Genomic DNA, 21,938 nt, shown 5'->3' with positions numbered 1-21,938 from the left:
CAACTCACCAACAGGTATAAAAGAATCCAAACTCTATTGTGGAGTTAATTGACACATGAAAAATAAACCTCTCTGAAAAACTGAGATGCTTATTGCTTTTGCTCCAAAAGCGTCAGAGCGGGGCATTGTGCAGAGTCCCTTTTATTCCTTTTTCAAAGCAGTCATTCTAATCCCTGGAGGAAAGCCAACAGAGAGCTTCTACTAAAAGAGAAGACAATTGTGAGAGTTCATCTTTCAGGGAGGTAAACTGTTTATTTCCCTGAATTGTTTGTTTAGATTCTTTGAGTCCTCTGAATGGTGAAGGATGGCATGCTGCTTAGAACATCGTCCACTTTTTAACCATCGCTCCATCACTGACCTTGCTCGCTGGTGGAAGATAAGACAACAAATAACAAATCTGATCTTTATAATCTGAGGAGCAGTTTAATGTAACCCACCACCATTTTTCCTGGGAACTATATTAATTTATTGCATTTTCCAGGCTGACTGAGAGAAATCTCCACCACGTACTGCACAATATCTTCTATGAGGCCTTACCATCGACAGATCCAAACTCTTTCTCATGAGCACGAGTCAGAATCTCTTTGTACAGGACCTCGGCCTCCTTGTATTTCCCCTGTTTGAGAAAGCAGGACGCCTGAAGAAGAAAGAGAAGTGAAAGCAAATTTCAGTGCTGGAACAAACGGGCCTATCGACTCTCTACCTGTCCCCTGAGAGAGCACCAGCAGTCGCTCTGCATATTTCTCCTGTGCACTGTGACTCATGAAAAATGACATAGTAGCACAGAGCCTCCTTCGCTGTCCCCATGTAGCCTCTCCATCATGAGGGAGATAGGACAGAAGTAGAGAAAGGACTACTGGCTTGGTACGCTATAAGCAAAGCAAACTGAAACAAAGATGTTCTATAAAATTACTGAGAGTAAAATGACCTTCTATTCAGCTACCTTTCATAACTGTTTATTTTAGAAGGCTCTTTAACACCAGGCAAGATATAAATCTTAGCATTCTTATAGTGTTTTAAGATTAAAATTGTAGCACTTTCAAGGCACCCAAACAAAAAAAGTCTATGCTTTATCATCACACCTAAAGTGTTACTATAAATCCTATTTTGAAGTTTACTAAATTCCTTTACACCGACAGCAATCAATGTATATGTGAAATCAGTATTGTTTCATTTCCACTATCAAGAGATTTTTAACATGAATAAATGTGAAGATGAAATATCACATTGAAAATCAAGCATTTTTCACGGATTATATTCAAACTCGAGCATATTCTTAACTTTGAAAACAAAACAGTTCAAATAAAGCATTTTCCAACCTTTAAGACTTTGCACCGTCAGCTGAATACAAGACATTTCTAAAGGACATTTCAAGTGGGAGATTTTCAGGCAGAGTGCTGTGAGAGTTTACATGCTGAACACCCACGCAGAGACTGCGCTCAGGCAGACAGAACAAATAAGTGATTCTGCTCACAATAAAACTACACTATGCTGGAGTTTACCATGGAATAGTCACAGCTCAATAGGGACTGTGATTCTTGTTGAAATAAAGTAATATGCTAAAAGGGTCGAAAGTGGAGATGAACCAAACCAAAACTGATGTGCTAGTGGTAGCTCGTCTCTCACCAGGTTATTCTTGGTTTTGGCGACATTGGGATCATCTGGGCCCAGCCTGCACTCGTAGATCTCCAGGGCGCGGCAGTAGTAGTACTCCACCTCTTCGTACTTGCCCTGGTTCTGGCAGAGTAGGGCCAGGTTGTTCAGCTGTTTGGCCACATCGGGGTGGTCCTTCCCCAGGACCTGATGGAAAGCAAGAAGCAAATGTTTTGAACCAACATGGCCTCGCTGCTTTAGGCTTTCCCCCGTGCATCTCTCCCCTCATGTACCTCTAGCCGCTATCACATCTGCCCGCTGTAGGCACTCAGGAGATCTAATCAAAGGCTGGCTGATCGATATAGAGGCTACAGGATAGAGCTTTCAGGCAAAGAGAGACTCATCGTACCCGAGTGAGCTCTGTAGCTTTGTCATGTCTCCTATCTATCTTCTGCCTCGCTCCCCAATGTCTGCTATCCATTTTCAGCTGTGCTCTCAATTAAACTCTCCAATTCCCCTCCGACATGGGGATGGCACCCAGTGGAAACTTCACAGGCAATTTAAGAAAATCATTTGCTCTTTTTGCTATTTATAGTCACTGCTGTTTCAGTTGCTCCAAGTGACATTTTGGAAATATATCACTGTTAATTAGTTTATTACAATGAGCCAATTGTTCACCAGTTTAGCCTTGAGATGAGGCCTTGATAGCAGTGCTGTGGATGGCTCTACTGGTGCAGTCCAGGGATGTGGCCTACCTTTTCTCTGATCTCCAGAGCCCTCTTACACAGAGGCTCGGCCTCCTTGTACTTCCCCCTCTTTCCATACAGCACAGCCAGGTTGTTCAGAGTTGCAGCAACCTGGAAAGACAAAAATAAAAAAAACATGATTCAGGGCATTTTTTATGTGTCTGGTTTGCCAAGGCAGCTAAGTTTCACAATATCAGAACTTTATTTACAGTTGATGCACACTAAAATGCATATTGTTTAAAATGTTCAAAGCCACCTGGATTACACAGGATGGCAGTGTCGTTCCTTTGCGACTCATTACTGTGTGGAGGATCAGTGTGAGTGACAAGAGCAACAATATGAGGAAAACTGCAAGGCCCACAGAGCTCTAGGGAACAGCACTGGGCTTTAATAACTTCTCTCAGGCTTTACGAGGTGTTTTGGTGCCACGGTGTAAATCCATTCTTACAAATCTGTTCAGCAAGCAGTGAAATACTCAATAAATTGTAATGTTTTCCCATTGGTTGTTGTATTACAATGTATTTAGTTCATGTCTGATGTATGAGCAGACATTTAACAGTTTGCCCACAGGTCCAGTCAACAGTGGTCAAGAGTCCACACTTTTATAGTGGAAAAAAATCCATGCGGATAGACTAGATCAATAAATACAGGTCGACTGTGTGGTTATTGCCTCCCTGTTCAGAGGCTCTGAGCCAATATGAACCAACTCCAGACGGCCAGTCTGATCTATCTAAACATTGATGAGTCCACCTAAAGACATGGTTGCTATGGCAATATTGGAGTCTTACAGCAGGATGGTCTTTGCCCAGGGTTTTCTCCCGGATGGACAGAGCATCGTTGAGCAGATGGGCGGCCTCTTTGTATTTGTTCTGATCCCTGCAACAGTGAGAGGGAGCGAGATGAGTGAGGAGGATTTGTGTAATGGGGCGGGTAACGTGAACATGTAAAATAGAAAGAAAATTAGAAGAACTAGCTAAAGCTCCCACATGGAGACATTTCTGACCTATAGACCAAAGCCAGGATGTTGAGCATGGTGGCCACGTCTGGGTGGTCGTGTCCAGAGGTCTTCTCCAGGTCCTCCAAAGCCTGCTTGCAGAGGGGGACAGCCACCTCATACCTGCCCTGGGAGGCGTACTGGATCACCAGGTTGTGCAGGGTTCTCAGACGAGCTGGGATCTCGTAGCCTCCCTGCTGGGCTGCAGCCACGGCGGCGCTGTTGTGTTGGTGCTGCACTGTGGGGGTCACACGCACAAGGCAAAGTTCAGCTCGGATGTCAAAAGGGAAAAACCTGAGGCGATTACATCTCTAACTACATTTGCGTGCACACGATGCTGTGGCTTCAGGGAATAATTTGATTATGGGGGTGACTCAATTACCATTTAATGGCATGACATTATCTACCACAGTGTCCTGTCACATAGATAGTCAGGTTAATTTAGGAGAGGGAAGTGACACCAGAAAATCCGACCTATGTGCTATTATTTACTCTTGGATAGACATGCTTAATTAGCTCTATAATACAGTAATATAACTCTGAATAGTGGCCTTGATTTTTTGGAAGAAAACTCCTGTATTATAGAAAAGCTTTGTTATCAGGTTGAACTGTTTAATGTGTGTACAGAATCATAACATTAGGCTGAATTGCTGAGTGCTGTTGTTCTTACTTCCTTGCCCATGCTCCTCCTCGTCATTGGGGAAGAGGTCATCTAGGGAGTCCTTCGGTGTCTCGCGGTCCTTCTCCTCCTGCTGAGACAATCAAACAAACTGACAGTCAGACCCTTGAACAGACAGCATGAATTACCGCTGAAAATTTAGGAATCATCCACATCAGATACATGAAATGACACAAGGACAGACAAGTTACAAAAACAACAGAGGAAGGTTAAGCACATCCATCTGATTAGTTCAAACAAACAGAAACACTAATAACCAACAAGTCTTAAGATAATAATACCTCATATAAGATACGGTAATATTATAGACAAAAGGAAGTGATGCAACATTATAATGCATTTACACATATGCAATTGGTAGAATTAGAGCATATAGACAAATGCCTTCAACAAAATGGAGAGAAGAATTAACTTGTCTCATTCATACCATCAAAAGACTTCAGCTGAACTTATATTGAAAATCATTTTGTCTACAACAACTTTCAAATCTGCTCTGTGACTCGGTGTTTTCTTTTGAGAAAAAATTAAAATCAGAAACCAAAAGGTATAAATTTACATTTCATGTATTTTTTTTTCATAACTGTGCCTTCTAGTTTACTTTAATTTGATGGAATAGTGTTATGGATTTGTCTGCATCAGTGAAGAATGACCATTTCTTCTTACCCCACAGCAAATCAAATCTTGCAGAAAGCAGGAATGTCAGCAGTCTAACACAAGCAGGACAGACAGTCTCACTGAACCAGAACAGACTCTAAACAGCCCGCATTAGCTTTCCTATGAAGGTCTCCTTCTTATCTAACTTACAAACATGGTAACACGCCCTCTTCTGCACTACAGCTTGTTAAATAAGCCACCAGACAAACAGTCACAGGGGAAAGGTGCACGGCTTACACTGGTTTGTATGCTGATTAGCAAAGCAGCAGAGGCACAATAAACATGTAGTCTGATTAGATGCTGTTCCTGCCTCTTACATAAAAAAACACTCTTGCCCATGACTTGCTGCTACAAGCACAAGCTTATTATTCTCTTGTCTGGAGACAAAATATTTCATAATAATTCTGTTTTCTTCCATTTCAAAATAATATGTACTTATTAAAAATACATTTAAAGAATACACTGATATTTTAGTCTAAAGAAGGGATGACTAGATGTGATTTAAACTGGACATTAACACAGCAGCCCTGTTAAAAAAGCTGGAAAATGGAAATTGCTACCAGAGCAAGAATAGAGATCCTTCAGGCTGTTGGCAGGATGAGTTCCTGCAGTGTTAAGCAGTTAGTCGATACGGGCTATTACAGCCACTTTTTGAGACTAAGAATAAGGTCAGAATTTGCAGTGAGTCATCTGCACCATCAGATCAATGAGGACCTGACCAGAAAGGCAAATTCCTGGAAGACCAGGCAATTTCTTCTTCCTGTCACAAACAACAGCTGTGTTTTTCTCCTGTATCACATATCATTGACAGTCGGCAGCCCTTTAGAGTTCAAGAACTCAGCGTAAAGCAGATTTCAAATAAAATGGTTTCAAATTGGTTTATAGCTCGGGATTTGTGTTAATATTTTATGACAATTTCTGTCCGTCTGTTCCTTATGATAACTAACACTTCATCTCCATTTAACTGCATGGGCTGGATAATAGATTAAATGTCAAATACCAAACTTACTTCCAGAGTATAGTACTTACAGTGGGTGAGATGTCCTCATCATATTTTTTGAGCTGGTTCATGAACTCCAGGTGCTTCTTCTCCTCCTCCAGCTGGGCCACACTCTGCTCGCTCTTCTGCAGCTTCTGCTGGGTGTTGGCCAGCTCGTCCCTCAGCCACTGGTTTTCCTGGCAAAGCCTCCTCACCTGAGCGCGCAGTTTCTGCTTCTCAGACTCCACCGCGTTCAGGTGGTTGGAGAGGGCCATCATCACCTGAAATAGAGAGAGCATGGGAGAGCCACGATGTTTAGCAAGAACAAAAGGCAGAAGAGTACTAACTGGGGCTGAGTATGAGTGAATCATGATCATCACACGAGCTCAGTATAGAATGAGGAAGCTGTGAGGAAGCTGAAACACAAAAAAGAGGAGCACAGTTTGGTACGCTGTGTGGATTTAAAAAAAAAAAAAATCACATTTACTACATTGACAATTCTGATATTAAAAACTGTAACTCACAGGAAGATACCCTCCTAATGACCAAACTGTATATACTCATTAAAAAAAGGAAAATACTTTTTTGCCCTCCTCATACCTCTACCACCCCTTCTTACCTGTGCTTCTCCCAGGCCCAGCTCAATCATCTCCACTGACTTGCGGAGCAGGTTGGATTTCTCGTGCACCAGGTTGGCCTCTTCATCCTTCTTTAGGCACTTGATGGTCTCCAGGAGGCTGTGGAGGATTGAGTTGTGCTCATTCTTCAGGGCCTCCAGACCCTGGATTACCAGCTTCGTGTTGGAGATGATCTCTTCCTGAGAGAGCTTCTCCAGCTTCTCTTCCCGTGGATACACCATGGTGGACATCTTCTATGTTGCTCAGGGAAACCTGTCCAGATAGAAAAAAAGAGGGAACCACCAGCTGTTACAACAAGCAAATCCACTCGACACTGGTGGGAAATTTAAACAAGCAGCAGCTGCCACATTAAAACACATTCTCATAACGGTCTTCCAAAGATGCAGCTGTGCTTGTTTAACACTCAAATTCACAAAACAGAACCTAAGAACTCAGCCAAACAGCAACTGTCACAACGTGTCTCGTTAGTTGTCCTCTATTTATATGAAAACATTTTCCCTTTCCAATCATCTTTCACACTATAAACCATCTAAATCGTTCTCTGATGAAGTGACAGTGAAAATCTGTGATTAAAATTGATATCCAACCTTTCATCATGTTTAAGAGGAGTTCGGTTTCTTCTTTAAAACAGAAATGAGGGCTTTTCTTTAGGACACGCATCGCTTCTCAAGCCTTGCTAATTAGTCGTAGTAGTAACAAATTGGGGATAAGGGTGGAATATTAGTGATCATGTAAACGTAGTTCACATCTGCCAGTGTAAAGCCCTGCCCTTAATGCTGACAGACACTACCTCATGTCTGTGCTAAGCTAATGAGATCATAGCATGATCCACCAGCAACGTGGAAGCCATAAAACAGGAAATGAACCTGTGTTATCACTACAGGGTAGATGAGGGATTCAAATTTCATGAGCGAGATAAGGCAGCATTTCTTTGAGCTTTTAAATAAGATGGACACACAATGCATGTAGTTCAATATGATTCAAAAGAAAGGGACTTCCTTGTGTGAGTCTCAGCTGCAAGTGTTGAATGAGTAGCCACACACAAATTAGAGACATGAACAGATTCAGAAATCCTGCTTTGAGCATACCCGAGTGCCACAGGGATGTATTATTCCGGTGGTCAGAGTGTTGCGATTTGACACCTATAATAAGCTGTGGTTGGGAGTAGGGCTGTGGCGTGCTGTCTAACAGAGGGCACACAGATGCTGCAGTGTGGGTGCCTTCTGGTGCCAGCACTTTATTCAAACAGAGGCCTGGCTGGCTGCATGACTTGCTAAAGCGTCAAGGAGAGAATGACAAGACATGACAGAGGCCTCTGTGGTACAGCCCAACAGCTGGTCAAGTCGCATAAAAAGAACTCTGTGTCAATAATATTGCGTTCTGCAGAAATGTCAGCCCTTTGGTGAGTCCATGGAACATGTGCTATTTTCCCCAAACAGTCTGAACATAACCTATGACTCACTGAGCCACATTGCTGTTGGCTATATCGTGCAAATGTCAGTCTGTGGCCTGCCCTTCTGACTGGAGTCCAGGCAATGTTGAGCTAGTGCATGCTGTATTTTAGCAGCGGTAAGGAAATAAGTAAAGGATGAGGGGGTTTGCAGTCATAAACACCAGCTGAGAGCCATCTGCCAAGAGAAAAATATCCTACACCATTAATAAGCCGCTCACTGCTTTGCTGCTTGCATTTAAGCAGTTGTCTATTGAAGCAGACCACTGAGAAAATGAAAGGGCCACCGAGAGCCCCAAACAGCTGCAATAAATAGATCTTTGTTTGGTGATGTGACAACAGGAGAGATAATGACAGCAGTCCTGTAGTAGATCAGCTGAAAAAAGAAAAGACATGTCTTCAATGTTCAGAGAGGAAGATTAATGGCTAGGTTGCAACTAATTATTATCAATATCGATCAATCTCCTGATAATTTTCTCTATCAGTCAATTCATCATCTGTCTATAAGACTTCACAAAATAGCAAAAAGGTGACCTCTTCAAATGTTTTGTCCATGCAACAGTCCAAAACCAAAAGACATTTTGTACACCTTAATATGAGACAATGGAAAACAGAAAATGGACAGAAAATCTGAGAGGTGTGGAACCAGGACTACAACTGACAATTATCATCATCGATTAATCTGCTAAATACTCTCAATATTCTTAATTTCTCTCTCTATGAAATCAAATTTTCTTGTGCATTTTCAGTGGACCTTGGTTCAACTTTGTAGCCGACATATGGACAGTCCAGCTGGGTCTGTTGCTAGTATCCAGTAATTACATCCCCCCTGTGATGTTAAGCATGTCACATCATGCAATCACAGCTGTGCTCTGTCAGAGCAGTGTTGTTTATGATGCTAATATATTTCATGATGGACACAAGTGCACAGGGACAGCAACCTGCAGTCAACTAATGGGCGACTAGATGTCAAGACCTGTGGAAATGAGCCTTAGTCAGGATGACACTGGAGTCTGTGCACCGCCAGCTGGAGGCTGTGGACGGACAGGGGAGCAGGAATGATTGATGTCAGGTGACCTAACAATATGGAGTGTATGGGAGCACACAGAGAAGACAAATGCACCTCAGCTGTCTGGTGAAACCCTCCCAACTTCAAAATACAAATTCCTCTTCCTGCCCTATCATCCGCAGGTTCCTGAACCTGCTTAATTAAATGCATTGAAGACTTTAAAAAAAAAGCAGAATGTTTGGAGAAAAAGATATCCACTGATATTTTTCACTGTTTCAACAAAAAGTTAAATGTCTAGGTGTGACAAAAGCATGTGAAATGTGCAGTAAGCTGTTTCTTCTTATTTAAGCTGTTAAAATGCTGTGGTTTTGCTGCTGATTAATACTGTGAAAAATAGTTATGGTACCCAGAGGTGGCATTAAAGGAGAACTTCGGTCGATTTAAACATGCAGCTTCATTGCTCAATCTACCCTTGACTTGCCAGTATTGAAGACGCGAACACATCTGGTTCAACCATTACAGGGATCCGTGAACGGAGAGTTAGCACTGACAGCTAACAGCATAGGGTCAGAACTTTACACTGTGTTTTAAGCTTCTTAACATGCTCCACATCTCACCCCAAAAGTTGTGCAACATCAGCAAACACCTTACAGCACAGCACTGTAGCGTGTATGACTCAAAATCAATTGAAAATTAGTTAAAACAGTGTGTTTGTGCAAGTAGCCACATACCGGTTTGTTGACACCCGTGTCCTCCGGCAGCTAGACCGAACTAGTCAATCCATCGAGCGTGTGGTCAACAGGCTTAACAGGCTATTGTAAGGCTTATGGCTCATGACAGGCTGTAACATGGACATGTACATTATGAACAGAAAAACGAAAATGCTGGAATATGTTTCTGTCTCCGTCAGTGAGGGAGTAAGCGTACACTCGACGGATTGACTAGTTTGGTCTAGCTACTGGAAGACATAGATGTCAACAAACCAGTATGTAGCTCTTTGCACAAACACACTGTTTTAACTACTTGGGGTGAGATGTGGAGCATGTTAAGAAGCTCAAAACACAGTGTAAAATTCTGACCCTATGCTGTTAGCTGTCAACGCTAACTCTCCATTCATGGAGCCCTGTAATGGTTGGACCAAATGTGTCCGCGTCTTCGGTACTGGCAAGTCAAGGGTAGCTTAAGCAATGAAGCTGCATGATTAAATTGTTCTCCTTTAAGCATCCCTGTTCTCCTTTAAGCATCCCTCATCTGCAATTTAGTACCTTAATGCAGTTCATCTCTTTGCTGTCATTTTTAAAAGGAAGCAACAGAAGAGCTGGAAATGGCTAATTCACAGAGACAGTCAACCTTCTCCAAAGAGCTGAGTGACAAGATCCATTACGTATTTTTCATCACACGTCAAATGACCCCAAATCTACAAGAACAAAGCGTGTATCAAGCATCAATTAATGGTAACATGCACTCTTTTTAAACAATTTCTAGAGGTTCCAGAATGCCAAATATATATGGTGTGATCTTCTCTTTGCTGCTAGATTCAGGATTAAGAAGTATTAAGATCAAATTGGCATTTACTCAAATACATATAAAAACAGATTGGGTTAAAGTAGTCCATGGAGGGTGTCAGGTTTTTGGCATGCACAAATTTAGTATGCTGAATACAAAATGACTAGAGGGCTTAGAGTCAGCGGTTGCAAGAATGCAAAAGGGAAAATGTGCAAAAGGGAAACTTAGTCAGTGGCCAAGAAGTAACACGATTTTGTAAGAAATTGCATGAAAGAAAAATAGACCATAGCACTGATGCAATGCCCAGACCTGAAACCCTGCACATTATAAAGAAATCTATTCAAATGTTCCAAACAAATGGAGTTGAACTCTCTTTGCATAGTTAAAGATATGTCTGCATTTGAGTTAAAGAGTGCTTACAGTCATATGGTGCATGAGCATCATGTGAGGCCCAAGTAAAGTCAAGGTGGAGATTATGAAACCCTAACTTCACATGGAAACATGTCAGACAGATGAAGAGAAATCTGCTTTGTGCCAAAGCTCTTACCTTCTCTGAACAAGATCTGAAATGATCTCTCTGAAACATATTCACAGATCAGACATATTCACAGATCAGACAGCTCATTACCCTGTGCAGTTACTCTGAGTCTCTGCAGTTTAACACTTGTGTGGATGAAAGGCCTCTCTCGGTAGGAATACACTGTAAGTAACAAGCCTCACTGACATGAAAGCAGTTCTAAGTAAAAGAGCTGCTTTCATGTCAGTGCGGGGAGAAGCAAGCAGCTTTGCTATGAAACGTACCCAAACACCTGTATCGAGGACGTCTGCTGCCTTCAGACGGCTGCAGTTAATGTTTTGCAAGTCTTACAAGGAGGGAGATAAAGTCCAACAGGCCTGGTGTTTTTCTTCGAACATAGTGCCCTTGAATTAATCTTTAACGTTTACTTTTGTGTGTTTCATCATGTGCACCTTCACAAATAATGGCATCAACAGTATAAATGCAAGCAACTGATTAAATTAAAATACATGGACCAGTTCCAGAATATACAGCACATATTCACTTGATTTGGGCTTTTATCAAGTATTGATCAAGATTCAGTCGCAGCCAGTTAGCTACAGAAGCTCATAAGAAAAAGTAAACAGCAGGAGACCATTTTCAACAAATCTCTCTGCCCAGGCCTACTTGACCTACCATTTGAATATGTATGCAACCAAGATAAGATATGGTGCATTAACAGATGTTCCTGCCTCTCACTAGTACTTTGCAACAGATGGGAGTATTTCATGAAATCTAGCTTTACAATCCCGTTGCAATCCAAAACCATTCTAGTGGCATGTTTATGCAATAAAAAAGGACCGTTTTTTCTGCTTCATTCTTTGCAAAATGGTCTTTCCTCATGTGGAAGAACGATGGGAAACACATGTGAAAAAGGGGCAACTTGCACTCTAAATAAATCTGTATATCCATTACAAAACCAACTAAATGCCTGCTAAAGGCTTAATCCATCTATCATTCATGCTGCCAGTGTTTTCAGCTGCTACAGCTTGCCGGACCAGAAAACTAACCTCGGTTTCAGTGGCAGATCAGAGCCTCATAGTTTGGCACGGAGAAAAACTGATGAGATAATGACTCCTCCTCCAGCAATAGCGCTACACGCCAGCAAGGCGCATCATAAAAACTGCTGAGCTAATCCAAAGTGATCCTCCTTAAAATGAGAGAGGAAACCTTCGAGCAGATGGCAATGGAAATGAAACAGGACAGGAATTAGGCTGAGGGCCGGGAGAGAGTTAGATGGGAGCTGCTCGCAGGATGATGATGACCTTCCCACTGCTCCGTCAGAACAACCAACATCAGCTCAGGGCGCGCATCAAGAGACAGCCCCACCCACAGCGGGAGGAGAGCAGAGGAGAGTGGTGGAGCAGGTCGGATGGGGGAGGGAGCCATCCTGATGTAGACTCTGCTCCTCTATACTCATCAGACACAAAGGAACACAGCTAATGAGACACAACGGAATAGACGCAATGACACTATTTACAGGCTCGAAAGGACTTTCATACGCCACTAACACTGAGGGCACACAACACTCCAAGGTTACAACCTGCTGTCTCATGGCACCACACAGCAGATGTGAAAATAAGACACTGATGTACATATGCAGCTCCTGGCCCTTAACAGCAGGCAATAAACATCTTTGAGGCATTTATAATCCAAATTCAACCATTTTCCTTGTGCAGTCCAGCAAATGCTCTAATGGTGAAGGGAAAAGCTGGAGCCCACTAAGCGCTTGCAACATGACACTTGACCGTAATGATCATACCTACTTCCAGAACATACAAACAACCTCTACGGTGATTTTCATGGGCTGAATAATACAGTGGTGATCTCACAACTATCTAGTTTCTGACAACATGATTAAATTGGATTTACCTAAAGCAAGTGTCAGTCAAATATATGTCAATAGAGTGGCAACAGAGCACCTGTACTCCATGGGCCACATTGGAAAAATCAATCCAAACTCGCTATCAGAGCTAGAATGTTAGAGGACAATCGCTGAAGTGATGCTTATTCTTTGCATCGTATGGGATGTTCAATTTTTGAATAAGGCTGAACAATTAATGGAAATATCATCAGTATCACAGTCTAGAGCCAGACGCTCTTGGTTAAATCACAAGAGGTGCTATATTTGATGAAAAATAAAATGGGCCATACATAAACATTATATATAAATAAATCATCGCGGTGCTACAGAGATGCATCAGTAATAATATGTTTTTGGCATTCAGCCCTATTTGTGAACCAGACCACACACACGGTAGAACTAAATAGGCTGAGATTCTTCAGATTGATTCATTAATTTTTTAAAGCTGTTGCAAAAAAAAATAATCCTCCAGCTTTACAAAATCTTGTACATAACTAAACACAGATCTCCTCAAAGACTGCATGTCTGATGAAGTCGACCAGGAAGTGAATTTTATGAACAAGTCAGATGACTCCACTTTACAGGGTGATCAAAGGTCACAATATTGCAGCATTCATAGCATATCTAGTCCATGAGCCAATACAAACACCTAAGAGGAGAGTGCAGCATCATGAAAGACAGTGCTGTGTTTCTAGAAAAATACTGTCTGTACTTTCCGCTTCCTTCAGAGCAGTGGAAAACCTGGGCCATCTCCCTGTCATGTTTGAACATCCAGAGCTCCACTCTTCATTAGTCTCTTAGTGGCCTCAAGCCTCACATGATCACATCTCCCGTTGGCAAACATCATCATCACTCAGTCTCTCGGTTTTCCTAATCCCTCTCTACCATCTCTGCACTACCGTCATTCGTGTTACGTGGACTTTCGCACACTGATATCAAAGAGGAGGATCAACTGAATAACCTTTAATTGTGCTTAAGTGTTTACTCGCTACTGCCAAGTGTAATTGCATATCATACTGGCTTTAGGGCGGGAGGAATACTCATTAGAGGTTGCCATTTACTCCTTTAAAATTGCATGGATATGGTTTTAAGCAGAACTACAGACAAATGTTTAAATATGTCGTACTACCTTAATAAACAGATGCAAAACAAGTCATAGGCCATGGAAACAAACCCTTTGAGAGAGGGTGTGGTGATTGCTGGTAATTTAATATAAAACTAGCAAAGGAAGTGGAAAAAGGCAGACTGCAGTGGGTGCATCAACAAGCCAGTGGCCGATCTCTGTGCCATCTCCCGAGAGACGTGTTTCCTGTCTACTTGGTGAAGTCTGACACAAACAAATCACTTTGTCTTCCTCTGTTTCCTGCAAAAACAGCAACCCAACACACTGTTTGCATCAGTACCAGACACAAAGGCTAGCTGGCCATCAAGGAGGGTGTGGCAGGGCCTGGGATGACCAGGAGGGAAGTGCCACTGACGTTGTCTATAGTCATCCATCACAGCACTGACACCAGCTGCTACAGGGCTGTTCTCCTAATAATACTTGTCTGTAAATATGTCGACCTGAGTGTTGCTACTGATGCAGGAAGAAGTTCCAGCCAGATGATCAAGAGTTTTATGTAGAACATGTGATACCTGTGTAGTTCACACTCTCGACACAAGTCTACAGTAATGTCGGAGTAGTTTTGAAAGAAAGAAAGCCGGGCATTTGATCTAAGACATTGTTGACTGAATGTATACCATGCATCTTCAACGCGCCTGGTATACAAACAAAGAGTCTCAATATCATCTGCAAATCAGGCCTAACTAAGACCATAAAACAACACATCAGGCGGTCTATCATTTGACATAAGAGCTGCTCATGAGACTGACAATTTCATTTTGTTACGACTTTCGCAGTTGACAACAGGGCTACGATTTCCTATCTCCATCTACCGGGTTTTTAATTGTCGATTAGAGCTGATTTCACAAGTCCCTCTCTTCACTACATTCATTACGATATTATCTGAAAAACTCCTACGTTTCACTAAACCTCGGTGAAGCTGTTGTTTTTTGATCTGTTTTAGCGCTCCCGGTCAGCTACTAGCTAGCTTCAGCTAAGCGGCTAGCATCACCACTCCCTAGTCGTTGCGGGTTCACCCTGTTCAAACAGCCAAGCTGATAATTTCTAAACATACTTATTCGAATTAGTAGTATATAAAAACACGGTCATACAATGGGCTCACAGGCGTATGATGTTAGTCAGTGAAAATGTAGCTATCACTTACCGAGAGCTAGGACTGACGGCTAGCTCAGCCCCTTTAAATCCAAAATGTCTCCAGCACAGCAAGATTCTCCCAGCAGCCTCTGCGGCTGGGTTGATGTGACGTCATGTTTTGTTTTCGCTACTTTTCTTCTTTCTATCTATCTATCTATCTATCTATCTATCTATCTACCTATCTATCTATCTATCTATCTATCTATCTATCTGCAATGGTGTTGCTCTAAAGTCTAATCTAAAGATGACAAACTTTGAATCGGAAAATGTACATATGAAGGGTGCACATAAAGTGCGCAACGGTGGAAAGATGATGACTTTAATTTAAAGGTCTAATTCAAAATTTCAAATACATACGACCAAGCTGTAATGGATTGATGGATTTATGGCGCATGAATTCCACCACAGAAAAAAACCCAAACTAAATAGCACATAGTGACATCTTGTGGTGAACATGAGAAGTTAAACGATGGAAGAAATTGTAACATGTTGTTATACTACACATAACCACCACACTCTGTCCGTAATATTGACTTGATTATCAACAGTAATCAGTATCTTTTGAAAAAAAAAAAAATACCACCACTGACTGCCATTGTGATTACGACCAATTGCTTGGTGAGCGACAATGTTGACAAACAGTAAGCTGTATAATTGGCACATCCGCCTAATAACGATCTATGGTTACAGTGATGTGATAGTAGAGTGCTACAGAGAGTAGGACTCTATGTGAGAGGGCATTTCTGCCACCTAGAGGCCAAATTAGATACGGTACACGTCATCAGTGCGCGACGTAGCGTGCAGGACTGTGAAGGACGCCAGCGAGAAGCTTGGGGATGAAATAAGTCAAATATAAAGGTTGGTTTAATGTTACTGTTGAACCGGATTATATGGCAAAGTTGACCTGAGTTAAACGGCCGGTTTGGTTTCGCTTCATTAAAACAGAAAACAATAAACGGGTCCAGTTATTGAGCCGGATTTACCTGAATTGCTGTTTAAGCTAGCTGGAGCTCACGTTGACTTGCTGCTTGGTAAGGTTATTGACAAGTTCTGACGACAGTGTAGGCACATATTATACGATTATATAACAGTAAAGTCATTGAAAGTAACAGGTTATGTTATTGATCCATAATAATTCGATTAAAGTAGAAATCTGTACACTGTATTGTATATAGTTAAGCTTAACTTGCATACCAGGTAGTGGAGAAGACAACTGCAGGGTGGGCTCCCAGCTGACAGTCTGCTCCTCTGCTCCTCAGCTCTGTCAGGAGGACGTTGTTATGATGGCGGTGTCCTGTCTAACCCGAGCTCTGCGCTCCCTGACCGTGTCCCAGCCTGCCCTGCTCTCCGCGCAGGTAAACATCCACTGCCTGTCAGTCACACTGGAGATCTGAATCATCACGTCGCATCTACGAAGCTGTAACATCTGTGTGTCGCTTTTTGTGTCGACAGGCAGTCACACAGACTAAGCTGGGCAGTCTGGTGCCCTGCACAGGCGGACAGTGCCGAGGCTTCCTCACCACAGCCTCCCTGGATCAGAACAGGACACGATGGAAGCAGACGGAGAAGTACACCATCAAGCCTATAGGGATGAAGAAGACCGGAGGCAGAGATCACACAGGTAGAGAGGGGTCAGAGGAGCGCAGATAGGATGGGTGTGTGTTTACAGGCTGGGCTGGAGGAGGGCGAGGTTCCTGTTCTCCCTAATGGGCAGAATTGGATCTGGATTTGCACCTTGTTTTGTTTACAATAATAGATTTTAAATATTACAAATTGAGTTTGAAACAATCTTTTGGCCTATGTTGTCAATCTGTTGAAGGCCTGACTGACTTAAGTGCTGAATGTTTTAAAATAAACCTGGACTTTTGTGATATGAACAGAGAAAAAACAGCCCTTTGACTGTTTACAGTACAGTAAAATCTGACTCTGAGTTTGAAGCAGTCTGCAAGCAGTCAGTTTTACAGACTATATATATATATATATATATATATATATATATATATATATATATATATATATATATATATAGTCTCTCTACAGAGCTCCATATCTGTAATTTGACATTTATAGTGAGATATATATATATATATATATATATATATATATATATATATCTGTGTGTTTTCTTTTGCCCTTTCATGGCTTTATTTATAGGAGGCTGAAGAGTGACAGGAAATGGGATGAGATCTTTGTGATGCATTTGCTTTTCACAACAGCTGAGTTACTTGTTCCGGTTGCTGAGTGAAAAGAGCTGCCCGTCTTTCTTTCTCCCACTCAGGGAAGATACGGACACACGGCATCGGTGGGGGCCACAAACAAAAATACCGGATGATCGACTTCCAGAGACTGCGCTACGAGTCAGACAGAGAGCCCAAACCTTTTGAAGAGAAGGTTGTTGAAGTGCGATACGACCCGTGCAGGTGAGATCAGCTTTAAAACGTGCAAGACATTTATTTGTATATATACTGAAAGGTATGAACATACAGTTGGCTGTAATAAACTGTGTCGGCGATGCAGGTCTGCTGACATTGCGCTGGTAGCTGGAGGCAACCGGAAAAGATGGATTATTGCCACAGAGAGCATGCAGAGTGGCGACATCATTAAAACATCTGGAGTTATTGGACGTATGGCAGGTATGACCCCTCACTGAAGAGGATTTTAAAGACTTGGTGGTTGACAAAAACTTACACGGTATTCTTTTGTTTTACTTTGCAGTCTCAGCCAATGAGGGTGATGCATACCCACTGGGAGCTCTCCCTGTGGGGACACTAGTGAACAACCTGGAGATACAACCAGGGAAGGGATCCGAGTATATTCGTGCTGCAGGTGATTGAGTTTACGCTGAGTGACTTGTAAATGCATGTTTGGCCTCAAGGACAAACTGGTGAAGTGATTAAGTATGATCATCTTGTTAGAATGAAATGTTCTGCTGGGAAACCCCTTTAGTGCTGGATGTGACTTTGTCTGCTACAGTGTTTGAATGAGTGGTGCATGTCTAAGTACACTCTCTCGTGGTACCAGCGCTCCCCAGTGGCCTTGACTCTTACTCTTTGAGTCCTGTAGGTTGCTAGTTGATCCATAAATTTCTCAAGTGGATTGGAATCTGGGGTATTCAGAGGCCAGGTCAACACCTTGAACTCTTTGTCACACTGCTCTGGCCATTCCTGAGCAGCTCTTGTGACATGTCACGGTGAAATGTTCTCCGGCGGGGGCCGCTGCAGCCATGAGGGGTTGTGCTGTGTGTTTGGATGGGTGGTGTGTGTGTGTCAAGTGGCATCAATGTTGCTCACTTCACTCATCAGTGGTTTAAATGTCTTGATGGATTTGTGTATAAACAGCGAGGGCAGCAGCTAATGATACTGTTCAATATTTTTTTAATTTCAATTGTGAAAAAAAAAGTGTGAAGGGAAAAGTCAACTGACATATTGTTTCAGCTGTATACATAGAGCATAGTGACAGTATAGTCCCCTATATCCAATGCATTTGGACCTTTTTAAGTTTCATCACACAGCCTGTTTAGTCTCATGTTATCTGGATGCCCTGTGCAAACTGAATGTTTTTGGGTTTATTCTGTTTGCAGGCACAAGCGGCGTTTTGCTCCGTAAAGTAAACGGAACAGCAATCGTTCAGCTTCCATCGAAGCAGCAAGTTCAGGTGAGGTTATCTGGATTAAGATGTTGAATCTGTCATGTTAAAACCATATCCTGCTGCCAACTGAATGTGTTCATCTTCACAGGTGCTGGAGACCTGCGTGGTCACAGTGGGACGCGTGTCCAACATCGACCACAATAAACAAATCATTGGAAAAGCTGGTCGCAATCGCTGGCTCGGCATTCGTCCGTCGAGCGGCTTGTGGCAGAGAAAGGGAGGCTGGGCAGGACGCAAGATTAAACCGCTGCCTCCGATGAAGAATTACGTCAACCTGCCCTCAATCTCAAACACGACATGAGTCTGGACATGTCTGGGATTGATGTCCCTCGCTCATAATCGCCATGTACTATTATTTTTGTCCTCGCAATGCAATTTAATCAACTGTTCGGAGAGAAGACATGAATAAAGACGAGCTGTTTGTACAGAAGATTAAAAATTTTTATTAAACACAACTGCTTGTGAGAGCATGGAAAGAAACAAAACAATATAAAAATCCAAAACATATTTACATCTATAGTAAAACATGCAGAGTAACCCATATTTTTAGTGGTAAATTTAAAAATACTGTCATGTCATTTAAAATAGGGTTTGTGCAAAGACACTGGGCGGCATTTCAAGTAACAGGAGCAATGAGATGGCATGTTGTCATTGTAGTTTTACGATTAATGGAAACCATTAACGCTGATGTTAAGTTTTTTCTTTTTTGCTGTGTCAAAGTGGGCATGCCTGCTCATTGATCCAGTCTTGTATAACACCCCCATGCTACCTCTAGATTTAGGGCAAAAAAAAAAACTTGAGGTCAAATACATTGAAATACACTTGTCGTTATGCCCGTTTAGTATTTAAAAGGCTAACTCACATGACAAATTCCCTCAAACAACTCTGCCCTAGCTAACACTTCACAGCCCAAGTTTACAAGTAATGTAAGGGCCAGTCGGTCTCCCAGCTAAGAGAAGATGGTGAACCCTTCAAAAGAGCAGGAGACAGGAAAACTTGACTGTACAGTCACAGGCAAATGTGTGTGGTGGTAGCTGCAAAATTTCAACATCAAGTGGCAAAAAAACCAAACAAAACATTAAGTAACAGACAGCCATGATGGTTTATCTGACCTCATCAGGCGCTTTAACCCATCAACAGAAACAACATCCCTATGAAAAAGGGTCATTTCGAAAAAAAAAGAAAAAAGAACGGCCTTCTTCTATAGGTAGTGGTTTACATTTCAAACATAACACCTCTGTCACTTCACCTCAAAACCAAAGCATGTCCCAATTTAAGCTAAAATGTGTATAAAACCACATGAAAGTGCATTACAAAGTGAGGGAAATGTATGAGAAATTACATACCTAATAGTGTTTGCATTGTACAAGTCAACTTCATAGTAACGAGTTCTGGAAATATATTTGGCATTTATGTCAAGAAATAAAGGTAAGCTATTTGTGCTTTCAATTTAGTGGGAGGGGGGATTCACAATAATACATCTTGTATATATTTCTATACAATACAAAACAAAAAGCCAGCCTATCAAAGCTTGTGAAGTCTTCACTTTATAAAAAGCAACAACAAACTCATACAGAAGGCCCTTTGTCCAAAGGTTTCCTATTGCAAAAGTTTCACGTAACACTATTCAGGGAGTACCATCGAACATATAGCACACCTACACAGACACACATAGGCAGTGACTTGGACAACCTGGCAAGACTCCATACACTTTTCATCCTGTTTCGAAAGCAATTCGATACTTGCATTGCGCTCTTCCTGTCGAAGTTTGAATCAAGTCAGCTCGTCTGTGTTTTTTTTTCTCAGGCCAACAATACTTAACAACCAACCTATCCATGTGTTTTAGGATTGGCTCTACTTTTCTTGTCCAGCCACGGTCAAGCTGTATTAAAAAGGACACAACGGTAATTGCTTGGTTTACAATGTGCACATCTTGTAAATGCTTAATGGGTTTATATTTGGCCGAATGTGGAGCGCTGACCAGTAATTTTCTCATAATTAATAACTCAGTAATCTTAGTACTGATCTCTACATGGACCACGAATGCAATAAAGGTACAATTTTAGTTTAACTTACAATGAAGTTTGGCCAAGCCAAGAGCTCTGGTGGTTACTGTAAAACAAACTCAACTTTGGCACATCACTGAACATCTGGAGAAATCTAGTTACTGCGGGTCTGTGAGATGTCCTCTCAGGTAAAGCCATTACATCAAGCTGAACACGCGGGTGGTGGCCATGTTTGCAAACTGAATGCTGTTTAAAACGCAAAATTACTCAAAAAAAAAAGGCCTAATTACAACACAGATGGAAAATGCAGCCGGGAAACAATTAAGGACCTTGAAACGATAAGACAGTTCATACAGTCACAACTTAATTTGGCATTCAGCTGTTGATAGTTGAAATATGTCGTTTCGTGTGTCATGTTACCCTGCTTTTAAGTGGGTGTTCCTGTACAGTCTGAATGTACACACGCACCGATACAAAATCTTGAGCACTTACAATAACAAACTGATTGGATGAACTTTTCACATGAATGTGTCATAGCTACATTCATCATAGCTACCTTCAGAAATACCTTGGTCGAGTTGATGTTTTGATTTGCTTTCGGTATACAGCGTGCTCGAAAGCAGCGAGGCAAAGAAAAATAACTTCTGTTCCTTTCTATAAAAATTTACCTTTTTTGAGAAAGTAAAGGGACGAGTAAGAAAACTGAGCACTGAGTTAGAAGAGAAGGATTCCATCAAGATTCACAGCAATATTCCAACTTTCAACAACAAACACAAACACGGTCTCAAAGAATCTCACACACGCCACTGCACATCACCATCACACTCCTCCATTGTCTATAGAGTAACAATAAATGTAGGATTTCACAGAAATAATAAAATGTTAACAAAAACAAAGTGCAAACACAGCTGCCATTATCGAAATGTGGCAAATTGTCAAAAACCTCAAAATACCTCCGAGGTGGTAGCACAAATCTTACAAAATAGTACTTGTTCTTTTTGTAGTGTGTAAAAAAAAACAACAACACCCAACAACATCAACATCAAAAACATCAAATTGACAACATGAAATTTTGTGTATTGAACACATGGTTGTGAGTCAGTAAGATTTCCACAGGAAAACTATTACTGCCTGGGGCCTGTTGGCTTTGCCTCTAATTCTCTGTAGCCTCTCAGTGAGACAAGTGCAGCGGAGAGTCAGGTGGTGGTGGTTGGTTGGGTGGTTGGGTGGATGGTGGCCAGGGTCACACAGGCTTAGTGTAACCAAAGATTCCCACCGGGAAGTGCTTGACATGTGTTGGCCACTGGGCAGCGAGCTGGAAAAACTTCACATCATTCCACTCCACTCCATCAATGGTGA

At 41.9% G+C, this 21,938-nt stretch overlaps 3 protein-coding genes across 11 annotated transcripts in view; 1 reads left to right on the top strand and 2 right to left on the bottom strand.

Moving 5' to 3' along the window:
- Positions 1-16,143, bottom strand: part of klc1b (kinesin light chain 1b) — a 27,005-nt gene extending 10,862 nt beyond the window's left edge. For 2 of the 7 annotated variants that reach the window (XM_037124652.1, XM_037124659.1), the window contains exons 1-9: positions 14,936-15,086; positions 6,265-6,535; positions 5,696-5,926; positions 4,004-4,085; positions 3,343-3,571; positions 3,128-3,215; positions 2,349-2,450; positions 1,627-1,800; positions 538-637 (exon numbers count right to left, since the gene is read on the bottom strand). In XM_037124652.1, coding sequence (XP_036980547.1) covers positions 538-637; positions 1,627-1,800; positions 2,349-2,450; positions 3,128-3,215; positions 3,343-3,571; positions 4,004-4,085; positions 5,696-5,926; positions 6,265-6,513 — 1,255 coding nt within the window. In that variant the 5' untranslated portion in view covers positions 6,514-6,535; positions 14,936-15,086. Of the gene's footprint in view, positions 1-537; positions 638-1,626; positions 1,801-2,348; positions 2,451-3,127; positions 3,216-3,342; positions 3,572-4,003; positions 4,086-5,695; positions 5,927-6,264; positions 6,536-11,814; positions 11,968-14,935; positions 15,088-16,119 lie in introns of those variants that run through there. The other 5 variants (XM_037124653.1, XM_037124656.1, XM_037124654.1 and 2 more) reach the window with 5 other exon arrangements.
- Positions 15,629-19,028, top strand: mrpl2 (mitochondrial ribosomal protein L2). 2 transcript variants are annotated; one of them, XM_037124660.1, is made up of 8 exons: positions 15,629-15,783; positions 16,185-16,280; positions 16,378-16,546; positions 17,204-17,345; positions 17,443-17,558; positions 17,641-17,751; positions 18,506-18,579; positions 18,662-19,028. In XM_037124660.1, exons 2-8 carry the CDS (start codon positions 16,206-16,208, stop codon positions 18,872-18,874), a joined length of 900 nt encoding a protein of 299 aa, XP_036980555.1. In that variant the 5' UTR covers positions 15,629-15,783; positions 16,185-16,205; the 3' UTR covers positions 18,875-19,028. The 2 variants fall into 2 exon arrangements, with proteins under 2 accessions (XP_036980555.1, XP_036980556.1); XM_037124661.1 differs by lacking the exon at positions 15,629-15,783 and adding an exon at positions 15,836-15,956.
- Positions 19,001-21,938, bottom strand: part of zmp:0000000755 (phosphofurin acidic cluster sorting protein 2) — a 47,937-nt gene continuing 44,999 nt past the window's right edge. For both annotated transcript variants that reach the window (XM_037124650.1, XM_037124651.1), the window contains one exon: positions 19,001-21,938. In XM_037124650.1, the coding sequence (XP_036980545.1) occupies positions 21,823-21,938 (116 nt within the window). In that variant the 3' untranslated portion in view covers positions 19,001-21,822.

Source organism: Acanthopagrus latus, chromosome 15, assembly GCF_904848185.1.
Source record: "Acanthopagrus latus isolate v.2019 chromosome 15, fAcaLat1.1, whole genome shotgun sequence".
NCBI lineage: Eukaryota > Metazoa > Chordata > Actinopteri > Spariformes > Sparidae > Acanthopagrus > Acanthopagrus latus.
This window is presented reverse-complemented; position numbering and strand designations above follow the sequence as displayed.

Bases quoted from the DNA above. Each gene is read 5' to 3' on its own strand.
- mrpl2 (XM_037124660.1), top strand. From the start codon at position 16,206: ATGATGGCGGTGTCCTGTCTAACCCGAGCTCTGCGCTCCCTGACCGTG. The intron at 17,559-17,640 runs GTATGACCCCTC...TTTACTTTGCAG, and splicing joins AGTTATTGGACGTATGGCAG to TCTCAGCCAATGAGGGTGAT. The intron at 18,580-18,661 runs GTGAGGTTATCT...TCATCTTCACAG, and splicing joins CATCGAAGCAGCAAGTTCAG to GTGCTGGAGACCTGCGTGGT.